Source organism: Coenobita brevimanus, chromosome 15 (assembly GCF_032717465.1).
Source record: "Coenobita brevimanus isolate Jiangsu-jjx chromosome 15, ASM3271746v2, whole genome shotgun sequence".
NCBI classification, from domain to species: Eukaryota; Metazoa; Arthropoda; class Malacostraca; order Decapoda; family Coenobitidae; genus Coenobita; species Coenobita brevimanus.
The window spans coordinates 1,891,039-1,906,038 of NC_136968.1; the positions used below are offsets into that span (position 1 = coordinate 1,891,039).

Below are 15,000 nucleotides of genomic sequence, written 5' to 3' on the forward strand. Positions count from 1 at the left end.
CAGTCCCCCCCTTAAAAAAAAAAAAAAACACGATCAGAAACAGGAGGAAGATTAAGTAAAATTTCCCAGGTGAGTTCCTCTGGTTCCTCCAAAGGTCTTCCAGTGTAAATAGTTTCTAACCATAATTTTTGGTGGGGGTCAGACTCCTCACCAAATTTAATAGCCTCGTTAATGAGCACATGGGTACCAAAAAAATCAGCATTGATATCGCAGGATTGAAAGGCAGTTTCCATGTTTAAATGCACAGGAAGAAATTTTAGATGTAATGTTTTTGTATTTCTTGATGCATCTGTCTTATTTACGGCTTAGGTGGCTCATACAGACAGTTAAAAAAAAAAAAAGTCAGTTACTCAACAAAGTCCACATTTTGAACATCCAGCCAATAGGAGGCAGGGTTGAGTTCCAGCCAATAGGAGGCCTAGTTGCTGGTGACGTCACGGGGTGCCTGGGAGTATATAAGGGGCGGGTGTAGCAGGTAGGCCTCAGAGTCGCCCAAGACACGACAAGATGAAGAACTTCCTCGCCCTCGCCGCCGTCCTTGCCGCCTTCGCCCTTGCCAAGTGAGTTTACACATCAATAATAAGTTTGATTTGACTCTTCCTTTGGCTTCAAGTTTATTATTATGAAACAAGTTATTTTCTTAAGTTATTTTTATCTATATTATGCTTGTCGTAAAAAAATAAGTCGATTTTTTTCTCTTCCTAATTATTTCAAAAGTTTAAAATCAGTAACGAATCTTAAGCCAGCCTAAATCTTACCTCCACCTAACCCCATACCATCCATACCCACCTCAAATAAACCTGATCCTGGTAGACTGCAGGCTATCATGTCCTTGTCCTCGCACTCCATCCTACTCCTTTCGGGACATGTGGAGGGGAGGGAGACGGTAGCTGAATCGATAGAGAGGTAGCCTGCAGTTCTAATGGACCCAGGTTCGATTCCCAGCTGAAGTAGGAAACAGTTTAAGGATTTGAATTTCATAAAGCAGACTTATTTACCAGAAGGCCCCCCGACACACACACACGCACATACACACACACACGCACATACACACACACACGCACACACACACACACACACACATATCTGCCTAACCCCTATCTAAAGCCTCCCTAACCCTTGTCAAACTCTTTCCTATCCCTGCCTGACATCTTCCTACCTAACTCGTCTCAACCCCTACCTTGTCCCTGCCCTTCTAACATCTGCCTAACAGCGTCCTAACCCCTTCTAACCTCTTCCTAACACACCTCTAACATCTTCCTAACACCCTCTAACCTCTTCCTAACACACCTCTAACATCTTCCTAACACCCTCTAACCTCTTCCTAACACCTACCACTTCCTAACCCTTCTCTAACTGCTCTAACGCCTTCCTAACTCTTCTCTAACATCTACCTACCTAACCCTTTCTTATCCTCTGTCTAACACCTTCCTAACACCCACCTTCTTAGCTCCTTCCTAACACCTACTTACCTACCGAACCCCTTCTTATCCCCTGTCTAACCCCTCTAACACTTTCCTAACCCTTTTTAACCCCTTCCTAACCCCTCTAACACCTCCCTAACCCTTCTAACGTCCCCCTAATCCCTCTAACGTCTTGCTAACACCCACCTTCATAGCTCCTTCCTGACACCTACTTACCTACCAAACCCCTTCTTATCCCGTGTCTAACGCCTTCCTAACTCTTCTAACACATTCCTAACCCTTTTTAACCCCTTCCTTACCCCTCCAACACCTCCCTAACCCCTCTAACGCCCCCCTAATCCCTCTAACGCCTTGCTAACACACAGGGGGGATGAGAGTGCGTGGTGCAAGTGTGCTATCTTCGTGTCGTCTCGGTATTCGGAGCTGATGGTGATGGAGCTGCCCGAGACCAGCATTGACACCTGCGACTCTCACAGCCAGTGCCGCAACAGGTGCACGCAGGAGGTGAGAGAGAGAGAGAGAGAGGGTGAGGAAGGAGAAGGAGAGAGAGAGAAAGTGTGGGAAGGGGGAGGAAGTGAGAGAAGAGCTGTATGAGACAATATTCCGAAGCTTTGATCAACACCTGCGACTCTCATAGCCAGTGCAGGTGAGAGAGAGAGAGAGAGAGAGAGAGGGTGAGAGAGAGAGAGAGAGAGGGTGAGGAAGGAGAGAGAGAGAGTGTGAGGAAGGAGAGAGAGAGAGAGAGGGTGAGGAAGGAGAGAGAGAGAGAGAGGGTGAGGAAGGAGAGAGAGAGAGAGAGGAGGGGGAGGGAGGGAGAGATGTGTATGAGACAAAATTCTGAAGCTTCAATCAACACCTGCAACTCTCATAGCCAGTGTCGGAACAGGTGCACGCAGGAGGTGAGAGAGAGAGAGAGAAGATGAGGAAGGAGAGAGAGAGGAGGGTGAGGTAGGGAGAGAAAGACTGAATCCAATGCTTGTTTTTTTCGTGCTACCATTAGCCTCATCTAACCTAACCTAAACCAGTCTAACTGTGCCCTAACTTGACCCAACCTGCCCAGATCTGAACCCTACCAAATATAACCCAACTTAACTCTCTGACCTGACCTCCCGTGCCGCCGCAGATCAGTGACATGACCAACGACCTGGATTTGTGGTCAACTGTGAATGGTGACACGGTGGGTCAGTACTTCTGCACCGAGCTGTTCAGTCACTTCTTCCTCTGGATCCACAACTCCTACGTGAGTACAGAATATAGAGGACGTATCATTAACTTAGTGGCACTTTTTCGTGACTAGCAGCATATTTCAACTAGCTCAGTGGCAGAATTAGACATCCTTTCCATAGCACTTCTTCGTGACTAGCAGCATAATTCATCTAGCTCAGTGGCAGAATTAAACATCCTTTCCATAGCACTTCTTCGTGACTTGCAGCATATTTCACCTAGCTCAGTGGCACTTCTTCGTGACAAGCTGCATACTGTATTTCACGTAGCTCAGTGGCAGAATAAGACATCCTTTTTATAGCACTTCTTCGTGACTAGCATCTTATTTCACGTAGCTCATTGGCACTTCTTCGTGACTAGTGTATTTCACGCAGCTCAGTGGCAGAATAAGGCAATGCTACGGCTCTGTATCCTTTTCATTGCACTTCGTCGTGACTAACAGCATATAATAACAGTCGCTTATTATAACTCAGCACTGAAGATGGAGGAACAGCAATTTTAGGCCAAGTTAAAGTGAAAGGAGGATATCAGTTCAGTCCCAAGATACATTGATAAACTCTAGCCCACCCTATCCCTCTGCTTCACACTAACTAACTCTGCCTAACACTACCGACACCCTTCTAACCTTACCTGACCCCAGCTTAACCCTTCTAACAACTCTCTAATCCATGTGTAACCCTTTAGGTCCATTCTAACCCCTTCCTAACTCCCTTCTAACCACATAGATGCATTCTAACACTCTTCTAACACCTCCAATTCTCTTCTAACCCTGTAGCTGCATTCAAACACCTTTCTAACATCTCTTTAACTCAGTAAGTGCATTCTAACACCCCTCTAATGCCTCTCTAACCCTGTAGGTGCATTCTAACCCCGATCTAACCCCCTAGGTGCACGGATACTACCAGATGTGTGGTGGTCCATGGGAGTACACAGGCCAGGACTCTGAACAGATGCTGTGTTGTACCGGCGGCCAACATGAACACTGCGTGTCCAAGTAAACCACCTAAAACCACTAACTAACACCTCTAACACCACTAACTAACACCTCTAATACCACTCTTTATACTAACACCAGTAACTAACACCACCCTTCATGCTAACACCACTGACTAACACGCCAAAGCCACTTTAAACTAACACACTAGCTAACCTGCATAGTAGCGGTGGACATCATTGTATATCTAACTGTATCTAAGTAATCCATCTAACATCACTCTCTACACTAACACCACTAACTTGGGACAGGTGTATCTAGCGTATGAGACACTAACTACACTATATTATCTCCTGTAGGAAGAGTTAGTAGCCTTATTAAACCACTAATTCTGACTATAAAGAGTTAATCACTATAAATCACTCACTTGGAATTTAGATCAGGCTTATCCTTAACTACAGCAGGTAAAACAGTAGGCTATATTAACAACGGTAGGAAATATTAACAACAGTACTCTATATTAACAGTTGGCTATGTTAACAACAGTCCCAACACAATGCAGTCACAGTCAAACCCAAATGTCCACCTGGTAAACTAACACCACAATGCCTGTGTTAGTTTTTAGAATCCCTAGCCTATCTAAGTCTGCTCTAACATCACTAGACTAACTTAGATGCCATTCCTGTAACCTGTACCATCAACTAATAAAGAGTGGGGTCATTTGTGTCTTGTTTTTTTCCATTACTAACCAACGCCACCTCCCTTATTGACCCGTAAACTGCGACGAGCGTCATGTGATGTAATTTTCTCTTCTGTTAACCATTGCCACTCGCCTACCTTAACCCATAAATTGCGGCTATCGTCATGTGATGCTTATTTCTTCCTCATTTTCATTTTTTTTTCAACTTTGTTACATATGCCTCCTCTTCCGTCATTTCCGTGTATCTTGACTGGGCTGATGGATGTTAAGGTGGGTCTGCTCTGCCTCTGTTGGGTCTTACACAGCCCCTGGTCTCAAATATTGCTGTTCTGTGCTGCAAATCGACCAAAGCTGCTGTTCTGTGTTGTTCTGTGCTGTGTATGCAACGGGTCAACTCTGGAACTGTCTCCCTTTGTCCGTTTTTCCTACTGCCTACGATCTTCAGTCGTTCAAACGCAGTGTGTCCAGGCATCTCAAAATGAATGGATCTCGAATTTGGCTTCCTGTTATCTTGTTTTTGTTATTTCTTGGAGGGGGCAAATTGCAGGTACCTGGCCTTTGGTTCCTTCTTCCTTGCATGAAAAAAAAAAAGGCCTAAAGTTAGAAAGTTGCAACTGTATTGAAGGTTTTTATTATTATTGTTGTTGTTGTTGTTATTATTATTATTATTATTATTATTATTATTATTATTATTGTTGTTGTTATTATTATTATTATTATCATTATCATTATTATTTTTATTCTTATAATTATTATTTTTATTCTTATTATCATTATTATCATTATTATTACTATTATTATTATTATTATTATTATTATTATTATCATTATTATTATTATTATCATTATTATTATTATTATATATCATAGCAAAAGTCGGCCATATTTGGAGACATCACAGCAGCGAGTGAAGGTTGCAGCGCTTCATTCCTGAGTCTCGAAAAAAAAAAAAATGAATGACTGTCGCAACCATGGATGTCTTAATAGGCAGGATCAAGAGAAGCATTCAAAAGTCTATGATAATCGGAAATCGGAGAGGAAAATTTAATAACGGAGCACGATGTGGAACTCCTAATTGAAGTTGGAGAGGAAGTCCACACGTGTAAAAATGTTATGTAATATTTTGTTCACCGTCGTGCCCAGCCTGACTCTTGTTGACCCGATTTTCCCGCGCTTTTGTGAGAGGCGGCCAGGTGGTGGGGTGACGCTGGTTGAGGTAGTGGTTGTGTGGTAGGGCAGAGAGTGATGTTGGGAATAATAATAATAATAATAATATTAATAATAATAATAATAATAATAATAATAATAATAATGGTAATGATGATGATGGGGAAAATAATAATAATAACAATTAGAATGCACCCAGAATTTACTTATTTCTTCCTTGGTCCATGGCCCACCCTTCCACAAAATTTCATCTAAATCCCTTCATGATTTTTTGAGTAATCAAGCTGACAGACAAACAAACTAACGTGGGGTAAAACAAAACCTCATTGGCAGAGGTAATAATAATAATAATAATAATAATAATAATAATACCTGTCGCAACGGGAGTATATCAGTAGTAGTAGTAGTAATAGTAGTAGTAGTAGTAATAATAATAATAATAATAATAATAATAATAATAATAATACCTGTCGCAACGGGAGTATATCAGTAGTAGTAGTAGTAATAGTAGTAGTAGTAGTAGTAGTAGTAGTAGTAGTAATAATAATAATAATAATAATGATACCGGTCGCAACGGGAGCATAGTAGTAGTAGTAGTAGTGGTAGTAGCAGCAGCAGTAGTAGTATTACTAATACTAGTAGTAGTAGTAGTAGTAGTAGTAGTAGTGATGGTGGTGGTGGTAGTAGCAGTGGTAGTAGTAGTAGTAGTAGTAGTAGTAGTAGTAATAATAATAATAATAATAATAATAACAATAATAATAATAATAATAATAATAATAATAATAATAACAATAATAATAATAATAATAATGATAATAATAATAATAAATATAGTTCTCTTTACATTGTCAACTAGCTGCCATCTCCCCATCTCAAATACCGAACCATAAGATGAACAGCAGAAGAGGGTGCTAGTCACAAAGAAGTGCTGTGGAAAGGAGGAAGTGCTACATTTATAACAATCCTTTGCTGTAGTTCCCCCTCCGTTCCATAGCACTTCTTCGTGACTAGCAAATTGTTCCATCTTTCTGTAATTACTAAAGCAGGTATTTTCGTGGGTTAATTAGCTCCCTGACACCTGTTTCTTAGCGATTTATTTTCGGATATGACTGGTTAATAGCCTTGTGTGCGATATCAGTATTTTTGTTATTGTTAATGTTTGTTGTTGTTGTTGTTATTGTTATTATTATTATTATTATTATTATTATTATTATTATTATTATTTGTGGTAGGTGGGGGTGCTCACCATTCACTCACTTAATGTAGTGCTGCTCTCAGATGTCAACCCTTTCCTCTCCTCCATCCTTCTTTCCTTCCATCCTCTTCTGTCTTTCCTTCATTCTTTCCTCTTCCTTCTGCCTACGGGTAACTTTACACTCCCTCTTCTGTCTGTCTTTCCTTCATTCTTTCCTCTTCCTTCTGCCTGTGGGTGACTCTACACTGAGTGACAAGCCAAATGGTTTCCTGTACACCAGGAAACCATTTACTACGCTGGGTGGTAACCATATAACTAAATTATGGCGCCTGGTGGTTTAGTAGGTAATTAAGGGGCTCCAATCGGATTGAGCCGGTGAAGGTTTATATCCAAGGGATGGTTGGGGTTTATTGCTCACGTAATGCCACTCAGGGATGAGTGAGGCTGGTCACTCTCATCTTAAATGTCGGGACCAACTTGCCTAGCCCCGGGCTCCTACGCTCCTCATGGGGCAACGTAGGATTGGATGATGGATGAATGGATTATTATTATTATTATTATTATTATTATTATTTTATCTGGTTAGTACTTGGATGGGTGACCGCCTGGGAACACCAGATGCTGTTGGCATCCCTACGTGTCAAGTGGGGTTGGTGGAGGATTAGTGCCCCTCCCTGTAAAACAATTAACTCTAAGCCCTTGGCCACCCAGTCTGGGATACGTGGCGTCTGGCAATGAATGAATGAATGAAATTATTATTATGACTTACGCACGGTCTGACGAAGGATTTATCTAACAGAAAAACAAGCCAAATAAATCGCTTAGGAAAAGGTGTCAGGGGACTTCCTCAATCGACGGAAATACAGGCGATAGACATTGCCATCTAACTGTTTGCCGTAAATCTAACACTGTCTAACTTAGCGATAGGTTAGCGATAGATTACAATACTAGTCACGAAGAAGGGCTGATAATACTTCCTTTATAATCAGGAACTAGGAACACAGAAGATTAGCGAGTGTTCTTCCTTGTCTTTCCTGTAGATAATAATAATAATAATAATAATAATAATAATAATAATAGTAATAATAATAATGGTAACATAATAATAATAATAATAATAATAATAATAATAATAGTAATAATAATAATGGTAACATAATAATAATAATAATAATAATAATAATAATCTATCTATCTATCTATCTATCTATAGCCCGACGCCCTAATCCCGCAAAGGGTGGCCGCAGACAAAACGCCTCCAAGTCACTCTGTCACCCACCATTTGACTCCCCTCCCCCCAACTCACCCCCCACTCCCTCATATACCTCTCAACTCCATCCCTCCACCTCATCCTCGGTCTACCCCTCCCTCTCCCTCCCTCCACCTCACCTACATACACCCTCTTAGTCAGTCTTTCATCCTCCATCCTCTCCACATGTCCAAACCACCTCAGTGTATTTCTCCTAATCTTCTCAACCACATCCACATCCACCCCACAACGTTCCTTCACTTCCTCATTTGTCAACCTGTCCCTCCACGTCACTCCACATGCTCCTCTCAAGTAATAATAATAATACTAGTAGCAATGATAATAATAATAATAATGGTTTTAACAGTAATGATGGTAATATAATAATAATAATAATAATAATAATAATAATAATAAGCCTTAGTTATGGAATGAGTCTCCTTGGTTACTAGTCAAATCTGGACCTGGTTAGAATAACTTTGCAACCTTATTATTATTGTTTTTTATTTGGATGCTGGTGTATTTATTTATTTATTTTAATTTTTATTGATTTAGTAATTATTTTATTTATTCATTTTATATATTTTGTTTATTTATTTATCAATTTATTTATTTGTTTTATTTATTTTATTTATTTATTTTATCTATTTATTTATTCATTTTATATATTTTGTTTATTTATTTATCAATTTATTTATTTGTTTTATTTATTTTATTTATTTATTTTATCTATTTATTTATTCATTTATTTATTTCATTTATTTTATTTATTTATTATATTTATTTGGTAAATTTTATTATATTTATTTTTTATTATTTTATTTATTTATTTATATATTTATTGGAATGAATATATGTTACAATTAATGCAGGATCTTCTTCTTCTTCCTTCTCCTCCTCCTCCTCTTCCTCCTCCTCCTCCTCCTCTTTTTCTTCTCCTCCTCCTCCCCCTCCTCCTCCTCCTCCTCCTCTTCCTCCTCCTCTTCCTACTCCTCCTCTTCCTCCTCCTCCTCCTCCTCATCATCATCATCATCATTTTCTTGTTCTCCTCCTCCTCCTCCTCTTCTTCCTCCTGCTGCTTCTCCTTCTCCTAATTCTCCTCCTCCTCCTCCTCCTCTTCTTCCTCCTGCTTCTCCTCCTCCTCCTCCTCCTCCTCCTCCTCTTCCTTCTTCTTTTTCGTCTTCAGAATTAACTCACCCAATTCCCTCAGTGTACCCTATGTACCCTGAGGCAAAGTACACGTACCTCAAGTGCTATTTTGTACCCCAGGACGAGTACAGTACATCCTATACCCTTGTACTGGGAATAAAGCACTTGTAATCATGTGTACAGGGAGCGGGGTGGTTGGTGACGTCACGGGGTGCTTGGGGTATATAAAGCAGGCGACGGCAAAGCAAGGGATCAGTGTCGCTCCAGAGGCCACAGGATGAGGACCATCTTCGCCATCGCCACCATCGTCGCCGCCTTCGCCCTCGCCAGGTTAGTTCCGTGTTTTGGAAATGCTCTCTGGCGTCACTGTAAGGCTGTACAAAATTTCAAAGGACTCGCGACTGCATCTACATCAAATATACATACCTCCTGCACTTGGACCTGGTAGTTGACGTTAGTGACATGGTGTGTGGACATGGTAAGGATGTGTGGACATGGTAAGGACAGGCGTATCATTGGTGGCGGTTAGTGATTATGTTATTACGCCAACCACCAGGTGCTGCTCCACCAATACTTGTCTCTTGCCATCTCCTTCAGGTCCCACCAACACTCCTCTCCTGCTTCTCTTTTCATTGTCCTCAACCAGGTTTCCCTCGGCCTACCTCTACCTCTTCTTCCTCTAGCAGTCCACCCTGGCACATCCTGTATTAAACTGCCTTCTTTACTGCATATGTGCCCCAGCCATTGCCTCGGCCTACCTCTGCCTCTTCTTCCTCTAGCAGTCCACTCTGGCACATCCTGTATTAAACTACCTTCTTTTCTGTATATGTGCCCCAGCCATTGCCTCGGCCTACCTCTGCCTCTTCTTCCTCTAGCAGTCCACTCTGGCACATCCTATATTAAACTGCCTTCTTTTCTGTATAATTATGTGCCCCAGCCACTTCCAGCGAGACAGTCTCACCTATTCATTAACTGGTTCCACTCTCGTAATATCCCTTACTCTTGCATTTGTAACTCTGTCTTGCCACTTTACCCCAAGAATCCTTCTCAGTATTTTATTCTCAAATCCTAATACTTTCTGATCTGTTGCAACTGTACTGTACCATGACTCATGCCCATAAATTAAAATTGGTCTAACCATGGCCTTGTAAATTTTCACTTTAGTATGTACCGAAAGCATATTATTATTCCCAATAGATTTCAACATTCCAACAGCTCGCCAAGCCTGTCTAATCCTCTCCTCAGTTTCATTGTTTAATGATCCATTAGATGATACAATCGTTCCCAGATATTTAAAGTTTTCTACATTCTTCACCACATTATTCCCAATTACATAATCGATTTGGTTCTCCACGTTCTTATTAATAATTTCAGTCTTTCCACAATTTATTACCAATCCCACTTTTTCTCCTTCCTCCACCAGACAATCAAGCACCCTCTGCATCTCGTAAATACTTCCGCAAATCAGTACAATATCATCAGCATTGTCCAAATCCATCAGCTTCTTATTTTCTTTCCAGTTAATTCCTGCACCTGTTCTCCTTACAACCTTTCTCATAACATAATCCATAACCAAAACAAACAGCAATGGCGAAAGAACTCCTCCTTGAATCACTCCTGACCTAACTTGAAACGGATCACTCAAAGAACCACCCACCATTACCTCACAAAAAGTACCTTCATGCAGGCTTCTAATAATATTTACAAACTTTTCTGGTATTCCATAGAATCTCATAATTTTCAACATTGCTCCACGTGAAACACTGTCAAACGCCATTTCAAAATCCACAAAACACATACTAAGTGGCATTTTCATCTCATTAGCTTGTTGCATTAGATGCCTTACAATAAAAATCTGATCATTACAACCTCGACCCTTTCTAAATCCCGCTTGTTCTTCTCTTAAAATTTTATCAATTACTGGCTCTATTCTGTTCAACAAGATTTTGGAAAAGACTTTTGCAACTACAGGTGTCAAAGTTATCCCCCTCCAATTGCCACACACACTTAAATCTCCCTTTTTTGGTATTTTTATAATCACTCCATTTTTCCACTCTTCTGGAATTCCACCATTATATCTATCTATCTGTCTATCTATCTATCTATCTATATGTATGTATGTATGTATAGTAATGTCAGTGTGTCCCTGTCTAACTCCTAAATATTGTCTGCCTAATACCTGCCTCCCCCACCTGACTTCAGCCTCACTTTACCCATCCCTTGTAGGTCCTTGTGCCTGACCCCTTTTCACCGTGCCTAACCCTGCCTCACCACCGCCACAGGGGGCAGGAGGCCGCCTGGTGTAGGTGCGCCACCTTCGTGTCGTCCCGGTACAGTGAGGTGATGGTGATGCAGCTGCCAGATACCCCCATTGACAACTGCGAGTCCCACGACCAGTGTATGGCCAGGTGCACGCAGGAGGTGAGCCAGAGAGAGAGAGAGAGAGAGAGAGAGAGAGAGAGAGAGAGAGAGAGAGAGAGAGAGAGAGAGAGAGAGAGAGGGAGGGAGGGAGGAGGGGAAAAGTGGGGAGGAAGTTATGTCAGAGATAAAATTCCGAAGCTTCGATCAACATCTCTTAGTTTCATTCGTGGTGTATGGACGAGAGAGAGAGAGAGAGAGAGAGAGAGAGAGAGAGAGAGAGAGAGAGAGAGAGAGAGAGAGCACCTTCAGACAGAGACCATCTTTCCCATTGTGATCTATAGGATGGAAATTTCTGTGACAAACTGTATCAGACAAATTGATTCACATATAACACTTTTTTTCACCACCCTGTACACATTTCAAAAACTCTTTCACATCCCCTAACACCTTCCTTTATGCTACTTAACCTACAGATTTCCGAGATGACCAACAACCTGGATTTGTGGTCGACTGTGAACGGTGACACGGTGGGCCAGTACTTTTGCACCGAGCTGTACAGTCACTTCTTCTTCTGGATCCACAACTCCTACGTGAGTACTCTTGCGTCTGGCTGTAGTTTGTGTGTATTTGTATGTGTGTGTGTGTGTGTGTGTGTGTGTGTGTGTGTGTGTGTGTGTGTGTGTGTCTTTCTGTCAACTTCTCTATCTTTCTGTCTGTCTGTCTGTCTGTCTGTCTGTCTATCTCTCTGTCTATCTACCTCTGTCTGTCTGTCTATCTATCTATCTATCTGTCATCCAATCGTTTTCCCTCAACAACAGTGTATCATGACTAGACTACTTATTCCCTACATTTAAGGCAAGGGTGACCAGCCTCGCCCGCTCCTGAGTAGCATTATGTGAGCAATAGACCCCAATCAACCCTGGCTGAAGATAGCTAAATAGATAGATAGATATAAATAGACAACTAGATAGAGAGATAGATCCATTCAGAGCACCTTAATCCACTAGACCATCTTGTATGAGTTTAGTTATGGTTACCACCCAGCGTAGTAAATGGTTTGCTGAATTTAATAAGGTGTTTCGTTTCTTGCACTACATCGAGTGAATAGAAGGCGTGTCTAGTCCTTCTAACCTCACCCAATCCCTGCCTAACCCTTCTAAGCTACCTAATCCCTCTCTTACTCTGCTAATATCACCTAATACCCTCCTAACCCCTAACTAACCCTCCCAACCTTATCTAACACCCTTCTAACTCTCCTAACACCCTCCTAATCCCTACCTAGGCCTCCCAACCCCATCTAACACCTCTTTAACACCCTCCAAACCCTCCTAACACCCTTCTTACTCCTACCTAGCCCTCCCAACCCCATCTAACACCTCTCATCCACTGTTTAACTCTCCTAACACCCTTGTAATCCCTACATAGGCCTCCCAACCCCATCTAACACTTCTTTAACACCCTTCTAACCCTACGAACACCCTTCTCATCCCTTCATAGCCGTCCCAACCCCACCTAACACCTGTCTAACACCCTTCTAAACATTCTAACACCCTTCTTACCCCTATGTAGACCTCCCAACCTCATCTAACGCCCTTCTATCCCACTAGGTGCACGGGTACTACCAGATGTGTGGTGGTCCATGGGAGTACACAGGCCAGGACTCTCAACAGATGCTGTGTTGTACCGGCGGCCAACATGAGCACTGCGTGTCCAAGTAAACCATCTAACACCACTAAGTAACACCACTAACACCTCTAACACCACTTTTTATACTAACACCACTCTTTATGCTAACACCACTGACTACCACGCCAACGTCACTTTAAATTAACACGCTAGCAACATCTTCGTAGTAGCGGTGGACATCATGAGCACTCTGTATCGAAGTATATCTAAGTAATCCATCTAACATCACTCTCTGCACTAACACCACTAACTTAGGACAGGTGTATCTAGCCTATGAGACACTAACTACACTATATTAACTCCTGTAGGAAGAGTTAGTAGCCTTCTTAACCCACTAATTCTGACTATAAAGAGTTAATCACTATAAATGCTCTAACACCACTAGACTAACTTAGATGCTGTTCCTGTAACCTGTACCATCAACTAATAAAGAGTGGGGTCATTTGTGTCTTGTTTTTTTCCATTACTAACCAACGCCACCTCCCTTATTAACCCGTAAACTGCGACGAGCGTCATGTGATGTAATTTTCTCTTCTGTTAACCATTGCCACTCACCTACCGTAACCCATAAATTGCGGCTATCGTCATGTGATGCTTATTTCTTCCCCATTTTTTTTTTTTTTTTTTTATCAAGTTTGCTACATATGCCTCCTCTTCTGTCATTTCCGTGTATCTTGACTGGGCTGAAGGATATTAAGGTTGGTCTGCTCTGCCTTTGTTGGGTCTTACACAGCCTCTGGTCTCAAATATTGCTGTTTTGTGCTGCAAATCGACCAAAGCTGCTGTTTTGTGTTGTTCTGTGCTGTGTATGCAACGGGTCAACTCTGGAACTGTCTCCCTCTGTCCGTTTTTCCTACTGCCTACAATCTTCAGTCGTTCAAACGCAGTGTGTGCAGGCAGCTCAAAATAAATGGATCTTGAATTTGCCTCCATGTTATCTTGTTTTTGTTATTTCTTGGAGGGGGCAAATTGCAGGTACCTGGCCTTGGGTTCCTTCTTCCTTGCATGAAAAAAAAATTAAGGCCGAAAGTTAGAGTGTTACAACCGTATAGAGCAGTGATTCTCAAACTATGGGTCGCAAAGGTGGGTAGTGAGAGGAATTTTGATGGGTGGCAGGTACATAGAGTAGGCCTGATGCTTTCAATGTATTCACTTAATTGAAATTGTAATTATCCTTATTACACTATTAGCACATTCATAATAACCACGATAGACTGTATACCGGTTACTCTCTCTCTCTCTCTCTCTCTCTCTGTTTCTCTCTCTGTATGTCACTCTCTCTCTCTCTCTGTTTCTCTCTCTTTTCTCTCTCTCTCTCTCTCTCTCTCTCTCTCTCTCTCTCTCTCTCGCTGGTGTAGAGGGTATTTACGTACACAGCATCATAACAAACGTCAGCCATATTTGGAGACATCACAGCAGCGAGTGATGGTTGCAGCGCTTCATTCCTGAGTCTTAAATGAATGACTGTCGCAGCCACGGATGTCTTAATAGGCAGGATCAAGAGAAATATTTAGAAGTGTATGATTGCTAAAAATAATATGAAAGCAGAGACGAAAATTTATTAACTGAACAAGGCCTGGAACTCCTGTGGTTCGCTTGGGGCAAAATGTTAATAATAATAATAATAATAATAATAATAGTAATAATAATAATAATAATGATAATGATAATAATAAGAAGAATGATGATGATGATGATAATAATAATAGTAACAATAATAATAATAATGATAATAATGAGAGGATGGAGGGTGAGAGAGTGACGAAGAGAGTGTATGTGAGTGAGGTGGAAGGGGGAAGAGGGAGAGGGAGGCCGAGGATGAGATGGAGGGATGGGGTGGAGGGGTATATGAGAGAGGGGAGTGTGAGCTGGGAGCAGGGCAGTGAAATGACGGGGGACAGGGCGACGTGG

The 15,000-nt window shown here is 41.5% G+C and overlaps 2 protein-coding genes across 2 annotated transcripts; both read left to right on the forward strand.

The window, feature by feature from the left end:
• The first annotated feature begins 507 nt into the window (after positions 1 to 507).
• LOC145390607 (uncharacterized) lies at positions 508 to 3,646 on the forward strand. Its single transcript, XM_080265410.1, has 4 exons — positions 508 to 560; positions 1,790 to 1,928; positions 2,548 to 2,664; positions 3,536 to 3,646. Exons 1-4 carry the CDS (start codon positions 508 to 510, stop codon positions 3,644 to 3,646), a joined length of 420 nt encoding a protein of 139 aa, XP_080121536.1.
• A 5,673-nt stretch (positions 3,647 to 9,319) lies between these two features.
• LOC145390583 (uncharacterized) lies at positions 9,320 to 13,121 on the forward strand. The gene is made up of 4 exons (XM_080265395.1): positions 9,320 to 9,372; positions 11,325 to 11,463; positions 11,877 to 11,993; positions 13,011 to 13,121. Exons 1-4 carry the CDS (start codon positions 9,320 to 9,322, stop codon positions 13,119 to 13,121), a joined length of 420 nt encoding a protein of 139 aa, XP_080121521.1.
• The last annotated feature ends 1,879 nt before the right edge of the window (positions 13,122 to 15,000 follow it).

Excerpts from the sequence above, each read along its gene's own strand:
- LOC145390607 (XM_080265410.1), top strand. The coding sequence starts at position 508 with ATGAAGAACTTCCTCGCCCTCGCCGCCGTCCTTGCCGCCTTCGCCCTT. Across the intron at positions 561-1,789 it reads GCCGCCTTCGCCCTTGCCAA|GGGGGATGAGAGTGCGTGGT; the intron begins GTGAGTTTACAC and ends GCTAACACACAG. Across the intron at positions 1,929-2,547 it reads GCAACAGGTGCACGCAGGAG|ATCAGTGACATGACCAACGA; the intron begins GTGAGAGAGAGA and ends GTGCCGCCGCAG.
- LOC145390583 (XM_080265395.1), top strand. The coding sequence starts at position 9,320 with ATGAGGACCATCTTCGCCATCGCCACCATCGTCGCCGCCTTCGCCCTC. Across the intron at positions 9,373-11,324 it reads GCCGCCTTCGCCCTCGCCAG|GGGGCAGGAGGCCGCCTGGT; the intron begins GTTAGTTCCGTG and ends CCACCGCCACAG. Across the intron at positions 11,994-13,010 it reads TCTGGATCCACAACTCCTAC|GTGCACGGGTACTACCAGAT; the intron begins GTGAGTACTCTT and ends CTATCCCACTAG.